This window comes from Belonocnema kinseyi, chromosome 1 (genome assembly GCF_010883055.1).
Source record: "Belonocnema kinseyi isolate 2016_QV_RU_SX_M_011 chromosome 1, B_treatae_v1, whole genome shotgun sequence".
NCBI lineage: Eukaryota > Metazoa > Arthropoda > Insecta > Hymenoptera > Cynipidae > Belonocnema > Belonocnema kinseyi.
The window spans coordinates 118,265,414-118,282,031 of record NC_046657.1 but is presented as its reverse complement, the minus strand read 5'-3'; the positions used below and the strand labels follow the sequence as shown (position 1 = coordinate 118,282,031).

The following is a 16,618-nucleotide window of genomic DNA, read 5'->3' as shown; positions in this document are numbered from 1 at the left end:
AATTCAATTTTTTCTAACGCTTCTTTGTATTTTTTTCAAATTCTATGCACATTTTCAAAAAATAGCGTCAAAATGTGAGTCATTATTTTTTCTTTCAATGTAGAATTAAATTTTTGTATCGCCTTCCTTATTTTTGAAAACGTGCGTTCGGAACAAAATTCTCGTTAAATTTTCTACGTACCTTGTAATGTTTTTCAAACAGACTCGAAATATAAATTTATATACATTAAAGAAACATGCGTTATCTAGAAATATTTTATTAAAATTATTGCTATTCTTAATTAAAAAAATAAGCTTGGAAAGTTTAAATGTTAAAAATAATTTTTGAAACTAATATCTTATTGCTGTATTTGTAATCAATAAAATATATTTATAAAAACTTCTAATTGTTGAAATTCGGGAATTTTACAATTCGGGAAATTTAAAATTCGGATAATTTATAAATTGGCAATTTTCGGTCGGGAACTTTAATATCCGGGAATTTTCCAATTCGGTAATATTATAAACTGTCGTAAATTTTATTATTCGGGAATTTTATAATTCTGAAATTTTATTGTTCGGTAATTTTATTATTCATGTATTTTATTATTTGGCAATTTTCTGAATCGGTATTTTTATTTTTCGGCAATTTTATTATTCGCGAATTTGATTATTCGGGATTTTTCAGTCGTCCCAACTTAAGATCCTTTCAAATAACTTTTTAATTAACTGTTTAACATTCTTTAAAGTCACTGCAACTTATGGAGATATTTTTAAATCCTTTAAAAATAAAGTTTAAAATCCCGTCAAGTCCCTAGTTATTCCTAAAAATTACTTGAATTCTTAGAAATCCTGTAAGATTTCTTGATAATCCTCAAACTCTTCCGAATTTTTGTTGAAATCCTTTCAACTTCTTCACAATCATTTAAAATCTTTGGAAGTTTCTCGAAATTGACTTAAATTAATTCAGATCTCTTAAAATCTTTTAAATTTTCTTAAATTCCTTTAAATCTCTTTAAAATTCTTAAAATCTTTGAATTTTTTCAAATTCATTAAAATCTTTTAAAATAATTTTTCAAGAACTGGCTTGAAATTCTTTAAGACCAATAAAACTGTCTTCAAATCTCGTAAAATAACTTGTAAATCCTTTAACCTTTTGAAATTATTTTTAAATCCTGCAAAAACGAAACTTGAATATTCCGCCACGTCCCTACTAATTCCTGGAAATCACTTGAATTCTTAGAAATATTGTAAGATTTCTGGAAAATCCTTAAGGTCATCCGAATTTTTTTGAACTCCCTTCAACTTCTTTGAAATAATTTTAAATATTGTAAAATTGACTAAAGTTAATTCGAATCTTTTAAATCCACACTCCTTTTAATTTTCTTAGGCTCCTTAAAATCTCTGGAAAATCCTTAAATCAATCAATTTCTTTAAATACCTTGAAATCTCCTCAAATTTATTACATCTGTTTTAATAACTTTTCAATAACTCGATTGACTCTCTTTAAAATTACTAAAACTGTCGTAAAATCTTATAAAATCTCTTGTAAATCATTAAAAAATCTCTTTGACCTATTTCTCTTGAAAATCCTTAAATCATTGCATTTTTTTAAATCCCTTGAAGCATCTTAAAATTTATTAAAATCTTATTAAATAACTTTTTTTTTAAATAACTTTTTAAATATATTAAAGATCTTTAAAATCACTAAAGCTGTCTTAAAATCTTTAAAAAATTCTTTTAAATCGGGAAATGTTTTAAAATTATTTTTAAATCCTTTAAAAGAATATCTTAAAATCCCGTCAAGTCCCTATAGTAATTCCTTAAAATCACTTGAATTATCAAAAATTCTTCAAGTTTTTTGTTTTTTTTTTTGTTTTTTGAAAATCCTTTTCCTCCGATGGTTTTTGAAATTCCTTCAACTTTTTTAAAATCATTTTGAAAAAATTTTCGAAATTGAGCACAGTTAATTAAAATACTTTAAATTTTCTTAAATTCCTTGAAATATTAACAAAATAATATCCCTTGAAATCTCTTCAAATTCATTAAAGTCTTTTTAAATAACTTGTCAGTAACTCTATTGAAATTCTTTGAAATCATGTAAACTGCCTTAAAATCTGATAAAATCTCTTGCAAATCCTTAAACCTTTTTGGATTCTTTAAAAAATCTTTAAAGTCCTTTAAAGTCTCTTTGATATAACATTATTGATATGAAACTACTTAAATCATTTATTATCGAACAGTATTATGTTACCGACCGAGCGTGACGTAATATTAGAATACTCATTATAATTTAGTTTACAATGCTTAATTTGAAAATCTTTTAGTTCAAAATTTGTTTATTTTAGATTTGTATTTTTAAGCGTAAATTTGTTCAAATGCTGTTTTGAAGACTGAAACAATTGAAAATCAAAAGCGCTTGAAGTTAATAATTTTGGATATAAAACCTGTTTATTTTGTCGACTGTAAATACAAATAAATAAGTTAATTTCAAAACGGATATGTGCTTTAAGTATTAAGTGGTATGTAATAATTGATTTCACCAAAGAATTCTAAATCCGTTCAAAATTTAAGAATTTGTAGATTTTAACGTTAAAACTTAAACTATTTTAATTCGAAAAGGTCTTAGGAATTAAAAAATCTAAACGCCCGATTGAAGTTTTATGAATTATTTTGAATATATAAAAATAGCTTCATAATAATATATTCCTAATTAAAGGCCTTTATTAAGTTTAATATATTGTTTCAGTATAAAATATGACATTTTGAACAGAAATATTTTACTGTTAATTTAAGACAAGTTAATTGAAACCAAATATTTTAAAGTAAACAATTTGAAACTGAATTGTTTAACATAGAAAGCCTTGAATCGTTGAAATTTTTCAGGGCTTTTAAACTTTGAATGTTACAATTTTAATTGTTCTATTTGAAAAAATTTTATTTTGTAAGTGAAATTGTTGAATTTTTATGCATAAATAACAATGGAACCCTTATTATTTTGTAACAAAAGTTTGAAATGATTTCGTATAATTTAAACAAAGTTTGTGTATCGCCAAATTTGTCAATTTTCAAAATTTTTAAAAAAGAATCTGGAATATTTTACGGAAATTTTTTATAATTTACAGGATTTTCTAAAAATTGTAAGAGATATTCGATAAATATCTTTTAAAATGAATCGAATTTTTCCTACCATTTTGATCAAATCCTGCACATTTACAAAAATCTCCTTAATGCTTTTAATGTTTCTAACTTAAAAGTGCCTAAAATAATATAATTTTAAAAATTTTAAAGTTTATTGATTGATTTTTTTATTTAGAATAGTAAAAATGATAACGTTAATTTATATTTTTGGAACTGAATTTGAATCTTTGAATGCTATAATTTATAAAAATTAAAAATTCTAGATTTTTCTTTCTGCATTTAATTTAAAATTATTTTATTGAAAAGTGTTAGTACATAAGTTTCATTTTATACGTGGACATTGTCGAGCATTTCAGTAAAACATTTTTGATTTTCAAAAGTTTTAAAGTTCAGTTTTAAATAATTAAAAATTCAAGAGTTCCACCTTGAGTGATTTAATTTGTAGTTTATTTCTTATTACTTTAAATTGAAAAATGTTTAGCTTTAAAGTTTAAATTTAAAAATTTTATTGCCCGTGAAAAATGTTGGCGAACCAGTAAAGGGCCGGGAATTTTTTTCTTCGATTGAAACGGCCATCCTGCATTTCATTTTAGAGCTTTTTTTCAAATTATAAAACTTTATCTACTATTTCTGAGGCTTTCTACATAATTTCGATCTCAAAATTCCAGGACTTATTCAGGTTTTTTCCCCTGCATAAAAATGAGGAACTTTATGGAGAAGAAAATATCGTTGAAGAAGAATGGTCTCATTAAATTAAACCAAATGTAGTTTTGTTTTCAATATTAAGCATTCCATTCATGTCTCAATGAATTTCAAATTTGTAATCCTCAGTGCATAATTGACATTTCATTTTTATTCAAGGCTAAGGTTTACACTAAATTTTTTAACTGTTTTCAGACTTCAAATATTTCGAATTCTTTTAATTCAAAAACCTCAGCAATTTCAATCAAATTCACAAAAAATATGTTGTTTTGAAGCATTTTTAAATGCTTGCATATTGGAAAAAGGTTAGTTCTCAAATATTTTCTGTTTTAATTCTTGTCATTTGAAACGCTTTCTATTGTAAAATTATGAAAGCTTCACATTCTCAAGCTTAAAATTTCCCATACAACTGTTTAAACTAAATTTGACAATGTGTGATTAAAAGTTTTAGTTAATTAATGTGGCATGTTTTCAACTTGAAAATGTTCAATTATTGAGGCTTGCGATTTGAAATACAATTTCATGATTTTTGATAATTCGGACTATTCAAAATTGTTTAATTGCAAACTTTATTAATTTAAGGTTATCAAATTCATAAACCCATGGTGAGAAATTATTAATTTAACAGGGTTCATCTTGAAAGCATTTATTGAAAAAACACAATTTTTTAAGTTTTAATTTTAAAGATTATTCACTTTGAATAACTTAATCTGCGGTTTTTAAATTATTTATTTTTATAAATTCTATTTGAATATGATATTGTTATGGTCGTTCTCAATTCACAATGTGGAATATTCCATAAAATAATTGTTTCTTTAAGTTCTTTCTTGGCAAAAGATTTTGAGAAAAGTACACAAATTCCAGATTCTCGAGAATGATAAAAAAAGTCATATAACTTTTCCATGATTTCCAGATGCTTTAATAACCTTTCTAAGGGTGACCGCTGGACCGAAAAACCGGGAAATGACAGTAAATATATTTTTCAACCAGGAATTTTACAAATCTTTATTAAAAAATCTATCCCAAGTTTTATTTCAACAGTTTGTTTAAAATAATCAGTTGAATCATTACCTATTTCAATTATGATATAATTCAGTTTAGAATCCCTAATTTTAATATCTTTCACTAACATATCAACTATTTTGTGTTTTAATTGTTAGCCTCACATTTTTAATTTAAAAAATGTTAAATTATAGTTTTAAAGACTTAAGAAATTAAAATTAGTAGCTTTTGAAATTTACAATTTTTGTTAGAAAAACCTTTTTAGTTGATCAAATTTGAGTATAAATCGTAATGATTTTTAAAATTTTAACTTTGCATTAAGGATTAACAAGTAAATAATAATTGATTTTAAAAGACGATTCGGAATCAGTTCAAAATGTAAGAATTTCCAGATTTTAACGTTAAAAATTAAACTGTTTTAATTGGAAAGTCTTAGATGTTAAACAAATATAAACGCCCAATTGAAACTTCGTAAACTATTTTCAATTTTAAAATAACTTTAAAATAATATATTGATAATTAAAGGCTTTTACTACATTTATAATATTGTTTTAGTCTGAAATTTGAAAATGTTGTGATAAAGAAAAATAACAAAGGCTTAATATTTAAAAATATTTTATTGTTCATATCAAATCATTAATTAGAAATCAAATATACAAATCTGCACAAAAAATTCAACTTTGAACGTTACAATTTTAATTGTTCTAATTGAAAACATCTAATTTACAAGAAAATTCGTTGAATTGTGATGTATAATAAATATTGAACACCTATCATTCCTAGAAAAAATTCGAGAAAGTTGAAGAGACATTCAGATGGTCTAAGAAGATTCAAAATTAATTTATAATTTGAAACGATTTCGAGAAAAAAATTAGTAGCTTTTTAAGAATAACGAAAGGCTTCAAAAGAATAAAAAATATTTTCTTAAGATTCCTAGGAAATTGGAAAATGAATTTTTATTTTGCAAAATTAATTTAACCTTTAATTTAAGAACTTTTCAGTTTATAACAAAACTGTGATCGTTCAATTTTTTAATTTCATTAAACATGGAAAATGTTTATGGTCCGAGAAATGACCGTACATTTTTTATGTGATTTTAACGGCCACCCTGCTTTCTGTTTCTTTAACCCTTAAAAGGGCACACTTCCGTAAAATTGCATATAGAGCATACTGGGTGTTAGGCACCCAAGGGTATTCAAACGTGTGCAGTGCCGACGGTATTGGATAGTTTTGTTACAAGAAAATAAATTAATGATGTTTAATCTATCTAGTTTAAGCAGAAAAAGGTTTTATAACAGTTTTTAAAATGTAAAGCAGTTGAAAAAAATCTTGTTGGAAAAAGATTTAAAAATGACTTATTTCACTCTAAAATTCATAACTTTTTAAGTTTTTTATATTTTTACTTAAAATTTTACTTGAATACTTCCGAGATACTGCGCTTCGAAAATAAAATTAGTCTTATAGTGTTCGTTCCAAAGAAGATATTTATTCTAAAAAATAAAAGCTTCAATTCAATGAAAAATGAAACACCGTACTTTGCGTGATTAATTGATTTTATTGATCTTAAACTGCGTATAAAATTGATAAAAATCAAAATAATGTGAAAATGACATAGAAAAGTAGGTTTTCTTGGAGTTTGTTAATCTGATGCCATATGTTCCATTTTATTGAATTTGGTGCGTTTTGTTAAAGCGCAAATAAGTCGCTGGGTGTTGTACACCCAGTATGCCCTTTAAGGGGTCAATATTTATTCCTGGGTATATAGTACATTTGTATCAATTTCCTGTCATTTAAAAATACAATTGTTAAATTAAATCGGACATTGAGCACTTATATTGTGATAATTTTCTTTAGATGCGGAACCTTTATTTAGTAAAATTGTCTGAAAACCCTTAGTCGTTCTTTATATTTCAAAGTAAATTTAAATTAATTTTACAGATTCGTCAATTGCCTGAATCTGTCATTGTCGAAACTACCGAGTACAAATGTTTGCAGTCACAATTTTCTGTACTGTATAACGAATCCATGCAGCTAAAAACCCAGTTGGACGATGCGAGACAGCAGCTGCAGACGAGTAAAAATGCTCATTTACGTCACATCGAAATGATGGAGGTAATTTTATATTTTCATTCATTAACCAATAATTCTTATATTGAAAAGAACAGTTAATGGTTATCGTAATTTTTGGCATTCTAAATACGTATACTTTAACCTTTGTGTATTTTATAGAGTTTAGGGTTGCTACAAGAGTTCTGGTTACAAAATTCCATGACTTCCAGATGTTCCAGGTATAATTTAAAACAAAAATCCAGGTCTACTTTTTTTCAAATTAATTAATATTTTATTAAAGTTAAAAAAAGTAAGGCGCCCATTACTGGGACAACGTGAGAAGTATGTCTAATACTGGGACAATAATAAATATCATTGAGCATCTTTTATATTCCAACATAAATTATAAAAGTAAAAATTTTCTATTATTTTTGAAGTTCTTTCAATTCTGTTACCGCTAATTATTTTTGTCCTGGCAAGTTATACATTTAGTAAAAAATGATCAAAAATATTCCGCTAAATGTGTGAATGAAGTGCTACAAAATTTGCCATTTTTTTTTTTTTTATTTCAAAACTTTCCGCATAACTTTTACAACATTTTATTATTGAAATTTCTTACACTAAAAGAAAAAGTAATGTTTTTGCACATTTTTAATATGTTTAAGAATGGAATTCATAACTTTATTAGCGATTTTATTCGATAACTTATGAATATTTTAATGTCCCGATTTTGGATAAATTTTTGGCAAAGTTTCCTACACCGGGACGAGCTGTCGCTCAGTTTCGGACACTTGAACGTGAGTTGCGAAATTGCGTTTCTATTACTGAGACGGTCACTTTCGCCATGTTTAAAAAAAATTGAATGTCGCAGTATTATTTTAGTGATATATTAAAAATATTGTTTATAAGACACTACCTTGCCGTTAAATTATTATTTATTCTAAAAAAGCTGTTTAAAGTAGTTTATTGAAACCTCCAATTCTAACCTTAAAATTTCCCTACTGATTGGGTAAGTAATATAATATAGCATCTAATAAATTTAATTTTTGAACAAAAATGAGTAAGTATGCATTAAAATTCAATATTATAAATTTATATGAAATACTAATAAGATTAATATTATCGCTTTACTTTTTAAGATAAATTAAGCCATGTAACATTTCTGTTGAAAATTTATTTTTTTAAGTGAAAGATATAACTGTTTTGAAGAAAACTAATCTTTTTTACTTGAAAATTCAACAGTTTGGATACATTTTTTTTATTTCTTGATTGAAAAATGTTTTTTTATTAACATTTGAACTATTTTCTTTAAAAATCGCCTTTTTGGTTCGAAAACGTATCTTTTTAATTATAAATTTCATCTTTCTTGAGTAAAAATGCAACTGTGATTGTAAAATCAATCTGTTTAGGTTGAGGCTTCAGCAGTTTGATTGGAAATTCGTTTTTTTAAATATTAATTTGTCTACTTTCAATATGTAATTAAAATATTTTTTGGTTAAAATATCAACTATTCTATTTTTTATCAGAATTTAACTTTTTTGGTTAACCTGATACTTCAATTTTCTAAGACATTCTTGAATTTTTAAATAAAAAAGACTAATTTTCTCCCAAAAAAGATTAATTCTTATCAACAAATTTAATAGTTGATATTTCAAACAAAAAATGTTTTAATTATGAATTAAACATGACATGATTGTTTAAATAAATAATATTTTTGATTAAAAAAGAAAAATATTTTAACAAAATTTAGGAATTTTCTACCTAAATAATATCATTTTTAACAAAAAAATTGCATTTTTCTCAATGAAAAATGTAATTTATAATTAAAATGACTAATTTTCTACCAAAGAAGATAATTCTTATGAAAAAATATAATAGTTGATATTTCAAACGAGAAATGTTTTAATTATAAATTAAACATGACATGATTTTTTTAATAAAAAAAAATTTGTTTAAAAGAAAAATGTAATTTCTGATTAAAATGACAAAATTTCTACCAAAAAAGATTAATTCTTATCAAAAAATATAATAGTTGATATTTCAAACGAAAAGTGTTTTAATTATGAATTAAACACGACATGATTTTTCAAATAAATAAGATTTTTTATTAAAAAAAGAAAAAATTTCAACCAAATTTAGGAATTTTCTACCTAAATAATATCATTTTTAACCAAACAGTTCCATTTTCTCAAAGAAAAATGTATTTTATAATTAAAATGACTAATTTTCTACCAAAAAAGATTATTTCTCATAAAAAAATATAATAGTTGACATTTGAAACAAAAAATGTTTTAATTATGAATTAAATATGACATGATTTTTTAAATAAATAGGATTTTTGATTAAAAAAAGAAAAATATTTTAACCAATTTTAGGAATTTTCTACCTAAATAATATCATTTTTAACCAAACAGTTGCATTTGCGCAAAGATAAATGTAATTTATAAATAAAATGACAAACTTTCGAACCAAAAAGACGAACTTTCAAACAAATAGTTGAAATATTAATCAAAACAAAAATGTTCAGTCAATACAATTTTCAACCAAATAATAAAATTTGTAACCAAAAAATTATTTAAATTGTTTCAATACATTTTTCAATTTATGTATTAACTTGAATTAAGATGAATTCTAATTCAAAATTTACTACTTAACTGTTTAATATGCAAATAAATCGATAATATAGGTCTATAATATTGAATTTTAATGCATACTTTCTGATTTTATTAGCAAATTAAATTTATGAGTTATTAATAAATTACTTACCTAAGCAGTTGGCAAAATTTGAGGTTAGAATTAGAGGTTTTAATAAACTATTTTAAACAAAATTTTTAAAATAAATAATGAAACGGTAATCACAATCCATTCTTCCTTTTTAACGTATTCTGTAATAAATTATAAGTAAATTTTGCCATTTTATTTTGATAAACTCCATTGGATTTTCCTTGTCCCAGTATTGGCTTATTTGGTGTCCCACTTAAGGATATGTTCCAAAATTCGTGTCCCACTAATGGGCGATCTGACGAGCTTTAAAAATATCCATTTATATTAATTTACTATAAAATTACTAATGTATTTTTTGTTATAATCGATCAAATAATCTCTTAGCCACGTATTATAACTGTTTTTGTACCAAAAATTTCAATTCCCGATTTTAAAACTGTGTTTATGTGGGTTAGCTTTGCCTAGCACTCCCAGTAATGGTCAGTTTACCTTATTCTATAATCAAAACCATATTATTTTTTTGTTATTACTTTAAGAACAATTATTGTCAAACTATTTATACAAAGATTAGGATTACATTTGAAAATAATAGTAATCTAAAAAAAAACCTTTGAAATTTGTAACAAAGTTATAATAAAACTTTTAGATCGCGAGAACTAATAAAATTGTCTGTATTAAAATTTAATCAGTTCAATTTTCAAATAATGAATCCGCTATAAAAATAGTAAATTATTAAGACTTTGAAACAAAGACGATTAAAAAAGTTTCAGTCATTTTTTTCAATATTCTATGACTTTTCCAGGTTTTCCAGTCATTTTTTTTTAATTTCATGACTTCCAGGTCTTGTAGCAACTCTGGAGTTAAGCCTTCAATTTTCTCATACGTGCCTAATAGTGTAAATTAAAAGTTGTTGTTACAAGTTGTCCAATGTATCAAAAATGTGGTTACAGAGTGAAGAGCTCATGGCTCAGAAGAAATTACGAGGTGAGTGTATTCAGCTCGAAGATGTTCTCGCACAATTGCGTAAAGAGTACGAGATGCTGCGAATAGAATTTGAGCAGAATTTGGCAGCGAATGAACAAACGGGACCGATAAATCGAGAAATGAGGCATCTGATAACTTCCCTTCAAAATCACAATCAGCAACTCAAGGGAGAAGTGCATCGTTACAAGCGGAAGTATAAAGATGCTTCAACAGAAATTCCAAAACTGAAGAAAGAAGTGGAAGAATTGACGACAAAATTAGGTCAGCAAATTGCGCAGGAAAATAAAGAGGGAAATAATTCAGATGGAAGTGGGAAAGAAGAGGACGCTTCGAATTCTGCTTCGGGTTGTTCAGTTCAGGTAATTTTCGTTAGATACCTTCCGACTTGGTCAATTTTAATTTTCTCAAATCGTGTCAAAGAGAGGTTCTTAAAAACCTGTTAGGTCTTTTCCTACATTTCAGATGTATGAATATAAACGTTTTTCTGTCGTTCTTGTAGATAAAGGAAGAGAGTAACGTGACGATAAAACGAGAGGCAGGAGTCGATGAAGAGGTAGAGACGATAGAAGTGGGCGAAGGTGAGAATAAAGGAACGCCTGATTCTTCTGTTCTGACCTCGCCTACTTTGAAAAAGGAGAAAGACATTAAAAGGGACAAGGACGTGAAAAAGGAAATAAAAACGGAACATCGCGACCCCGCGCATCGAACGAAGGATGCTAAAATTGCCGAGTCAGAACTCGTGCGTGATCTCAAAGCACAGCTTAAGTAAGTTCTTCATTCCTGTTTGAATAATTTTATGCAATTTTTTACAGTAAAATTTCAAATGCAGTTAATTGTTGTGTGTTACAACAAAATCATTTATCTCTGTACAATTATGATCTTTAGACTGTGTTGAAAAACTATATCTACACGACATTTTTTTTCAAAACTTACAAAATGGCGGATCCCTAAATTTGAAGAAAAATTACAATTTCTACAATGAATAACAAAATCACGTCAAATTCTTACAAGAGATAGATTTATTTATTAGAAATCAGGCGATGACAACTAAAATTCAGAATTTTGAAAAAATTCAAGATGGCCGCCCAAGTTTATTTTCAAACTTATAATTTCATTGTTTCTCGGTCAAAGCGGTGCAGGTGTCAAGTAAAATGCTACAATATTATTTTTAAAAAACGTTTACTAATGTATGAAAGTCAACATTTTGAAAAATGCAAAATGGCGCCTTTTGAAAAACTCGTATTTTCTATGCTTTTGGTCAAAAATCTTGAAATTAAGGAAAATAAATCGTACTGTTACAAAGTGTATCGTTGTAAGTAGATCTCGACATTTTCACTAAAGTAAAAATGTTGCCTATTACTATTTTCAAAACTTACATATTTTTTACAAATCTAAACAAAATATGAAATACATTTTCGGAAAGGATTTAGTGATTCTCAAAACTACTTGCTTGAAAAGTACGTAAAGCTGCAGTATACTGGGAATTTTTCTTTCTTGAAGAAATTTGAAAACTTTTCACCGAGTAATCAGAAATATGTATTTTTTTGTTATTTTATTAGCCAACCTTTCAAACTTTAAAAAAAAATTAAATTTTGAGAATCACAATCTTTTGCGAAAATGTATTTAAATTTGTAAAAATTATGTAACTTTTTGAAAATAAGGCGCCATTTTTTACTTTAGTGAAAATTTCGAGATCTACTGCCAACCATATATTTCGTAACAAATCAATTGATTTTTCTTCAAAATTGGAAGATCTTTGGATGAAATGCGTAGCAAATACGAGTTTTTGAGTATTTCATAAGACGCGACTTTTTTAATGTTTCCAAATTTTTATTTTCATTCATCATCAAATATGTTTCTTTACAATAATGTAGCCTTTTAATTGATGTCTGAAAAGTTGTAACCGAGAAACAAAGACACAAAGACTTTGAAAAACAGCATTTGTCGGCAATTTTAATTTTGTCATCGCGTGCTTTCTATTAAATAAATCTTCCTCTTATAAGAATTTGACGAGATTTTGTTATTAATTGTGGAAATTGTAATTTTTGGTCAAATTTAGGAAAACATAAAAAAAAATAACTACATTTGAAATATTAACCGATTTCGCTTAAATTTGATGGAGATTTCATATTTCGCGCATTTTGTAATTTTTGAAGGTTTCCAATTAAAAAGTATATAATTTTGAAAGTTTCTAGAATAATTAATCTTAAAAGGTTTACAATGTTTCTCGCAATATTTTAAATTCTTCAATTTTGTACGGTGAAATGGCAGTGATTTTTTGTTTGACAGAAATGATATATTTTAGTATAAAAAAAATCAATCCAGTCTTTTTAAATGTCACTTGATACTGCATAATATGATACTTACGAATAATATATTTATTGTCTTAAAAATTTCTATAATTTTAATTTAAAATTATATTTTTGAATGTGCAATTTTGGTTTCAAATTCGAATATTCCACGGTTTAGGACCATTTCAATATCAAATATTTGAAAATGTCATTTTAAAAGCCTTAATGGTCAGTTTTGAATGTAATCATTTTATATGTAAATATAAAGCACTTTCGCATTGAAAAGCTTAAAATTGTACAATTTCAAAAACTAAAATCATTATTGGGAATGGTTGTCTACCATTTCGCCACCTGTTGCCGAAAACTGGAACTAGTAAGAGTAGGTACAATTTTTAAGTTGTATTTTAATTTGGGAATTAAAGTGTTTTTACGATTGTTTTGTGCAGTATAGAACAATCATTGAATAGTAAAAATAAATCTTCATCAAAAACAAATAGTTTGAGTTAGAATTTCCATCTTATACCGTACACATTTTTGTCACATAGGTTTAAAAAAAATTATTTTAATATCTCATGTGAGTTTCAATGCATTGTAAACTTAAATAAATTCTAATTGATGTATGTAGCGACAAATTTGGTCAAGATTATGCTAAGAATACGAATAATAGACAATTGGAATTTAAATACGAATTCTAACCTAACTTTTTACATCAGATTTTTAAATAGTAAATATTTTATATATAAATTAATACAGATTTACTTTGAGTTAATGTTTGCTTCAAAATAATTCCATTTTACTTTATAATATTTTAAAAATCACGATAAATAGTACAATAATTTTTGTTTTTGTTTAAGAAAAATATTTTTGACAAAAAATTTGTTTTTTCACACTATAATATGTAAAGTTCATATAAAGCCCTTTGTTTCCAATAAATACTTATTTTTATTATACAATAAATATTTTGAACTCCACAAAAATCGTTTAAACACTTTTACACACAAATTGAAATACATCTTTAAAATCGTACCTATTCTTTCTAGTTCGGATTTTTGTCAACAGTTGGCGTATCGCAGTTTAACCATTCCCAATAACAATATTGTTTTGTACTCTTTATTTTAATTAGTAAGTTTCAATGTAAGATCTTAAAATTTTCCGATTTGTCGTGAACGCTAAATTTTTAATTTTTCCCTTGCATGTTTTAATTTTACAATTATAATCATTTTTCTTCGAAAACTCAAATTTTCTATGTAATATCCCAAAAGTCACCTACAATTTTTCAAAGATTATAAATCTTCTAAATGGGATAATTTTTTAATATAAATTTTAATCTCCAACGAAAAACCCTAGCACAATTTGAAGTTGTCTAAGCTTGTAAATTTTATTATTTTATCAGTTTTTATTAAAAATACTAATTTTAGGTCAAATCACACAAAATTAACCTAAAGTTACTGACAAATTGCAAATATTTTTTTTTAAGTGGCATTCAATATGATAATAAATAAAATCAAATAGAACGTCCAATCAAAAAATCGTTTTCAAATTTTTCTGTGAAAATTGTGAAATTTTGTTTCTCAAATATTTTAAATAAAATATCATATTTTTGACCTCACGCCTATACGTTTCATTAGAATGCGAAAGGAAGGATCGGAAATATTACAATTTAAAGAAAAATGGGTCTAAAATTTCAAAATGATTTACCACCTCCCAGAATTTTCAAATTATCGAAAATCTTTTGGCCACAGAAGATTACCCATAAGTACCACAGCTTCGCCAAGTTTAATTAAAATCGATGAGATGGCTGCTAGGTTTAATATTTCTGGCCTGGAAAGCATCTTCAGTAAAATCAATTTGCCTTCAATTAGATTTTGTCCGCCCTGAATTCGAAATACTATTACATACAAACTCTTTAAATTTAGAGTTATAATTAAAATACTTTTGAAATTACACGTTTTTAAGCAAATTTGTCTCCCTTATTTAGAAAAGCAGTAAACGAAATGAAGGAAATGAAACTTCTTCTGGATATGTACAAAGGCGTAGGTAAAGAACAACGCGACAAAGTTCAGCTAATGGCGGCTGAACGTAAAACTAGGGCCGAACTTGAAGAACTCAGGCAGCAAATTAAAAAAATTCAGGTAAAATTCAATTGGCCTTATTCGAAGATATTATTTTTCAATCGAGGTATTCTATTTTGTGCTAGAACTTGGTCTTTAAAATAAATTTGCAGGAGAGTAAGCGGGAAGAAAGGAAGAAGCTGGCAGACGAGGACGCGCAAATGAAGATTAAGAAATTGGAGGAGCAAACGTACAGTCTGCAAAAACAAGTCGCATCACAGAAGCAGGTAAATCGCGTTCTCGCACAAATCTCACCATTCGTGCATGAATCGCCACTAATTCGCGAAGAAGTAACTAATATCGGTAGAATACCGACTAACATTCTCAGAATGAAACTAACTTATTTTTTTTTTCTTTTTTTTTTGTTGTTGTTGAAATTTTAACTTAACTCGGCGATGAGTGCGCATGATATTCGGTAATAATATGTTGTTGGCGATAACTGTACGCTCGAACGGTGTTGTAACGCTGAACAGAGTTGCGTGTGGCTTCAGGAGGAGGAAGCTCTTCTCAACGAAATGGAAGTTACTGGTCAGGCTTTCGAGGATATGCAGGAACAAAACTCTAGGTTAATACAGCAGCTGCGAGAAAAGGACGATGCTAACTTCAAACTGATGACGGAGCGTATTAAGAGTAATCAACTCCACAAGCTCGCTCGGTATGTAAATATTTTATATTTTAAGGCGGAGCCTTTTTTTCTGTAGGTGGGGGGACAGGAGAATAAACTTATGATATTGGGAATGGTTAAACTGCGATACGCCACCTGGTGAAAAAAATCTGAACTAGAAAGAATAGGTACGATTTTAAAGATGCATTTTAATTTGCGCATAAAAATGTTTATTATGATATCATTCAGTTTAAAATACGCATTTCCATTTGATAATAATTTTTAAAATTAAATTGTTCTTTAAGAGTTAAAAAGTTAATAATAATTAATTTTACAAGAGGATTTGAAATCAGTTCATAATTTTAGAATTTCCAGTTTCTAACGTTAAAAATTATGTAAACTATTTCAATTGGAAAGTCTTACTAGTTAAACAAATGTAAACGCCGGATTAAAACTTTATAACCTAGTTTTCAATTTAAAAATAACCTTAAAATAATATATTCATAATTAAAAGCTTTTATTAAATTTCACATATTATTTTGGTATAAAATATTCAATTTTTAAACCATTCAATTTGAAATTTTTAAATTAAAAAACATAAGAATTACTTCATATTTAAAAATATCTGACTGTTTATTTAAAATCAGTAATTATACGTCAGATTTTAATGGTTCTATTAAAAAAAACCTAATTTGTAAGTCAAATTGTACCGAGTATTAGTAACAATTAGTAACCGGCTATTAGTAACAATTTAGCTATTGGTAACGGCTATTAGTAAAAATTAGTACCGGCTATTAGTAACAATTTCGGTGTAAATAGCCCACGGCATAATTTAAATCAAAATATAGATTTTGGCAGAATTTCGTACAAAAAATTTTGAAGATTTTTAAGAATTTTGAATGGCTTCATAAGATTGAAAAACATTTCCTATGAAAATTAATAATGATTTTTATTCTGAAAAGATAATTTTGAGTGATTATTTAAAAAGATTTAGAAAGATTTACAAAATTTTAAAAATTGAATGTGGAAGA

At 26.1% G+C, this 16,618-nt stretch overlaps 1 protein-coding gene across 2 annotated transcripts in view; it reads left to right on the top strand.

Moving 5' to 3' along the window:
- LOC117170814 (E3 ubiquitin-protein ligase Bre1) overlaps window positions 1-16,618 on the top strand; it is a 47,028-nt gene that overhangs the window by 15,156 nt on the left and 15,254 nt on the right. The window contains exons 6-11 of one of the 2 annotated variants that reach the window (XM_033357866.1): window positions 6,763-6,936; window positions 10,548-10,940; window positions 11,081-11,346; window positions 14,851-15,004; window positions 15,097-15,210; window positions 15,475-15,638. In XM_033357866.1, coding sequence (XP_033213757.1) covers window positions 6,763-6,936; window positions 10,548-10,940; window positions 11,081-11,346; window positions 14,851-15,004; window positions 15,097-15,210; window positions 15,475-15,638 — 1,265 coding nt within the window. Of the gene's footprint in view, window positions 1-6,762; window positions 6,937-10,547; window positions 10,941-11,080; window positions 11,347-14,850; window positions 15,005-15,096; window positions 15,211-15,456; window positions 15,639-16,618 lie in introns of both variants that reach the window. The other variant, XM_033357859.1, reaches the window with a different exon arrangement.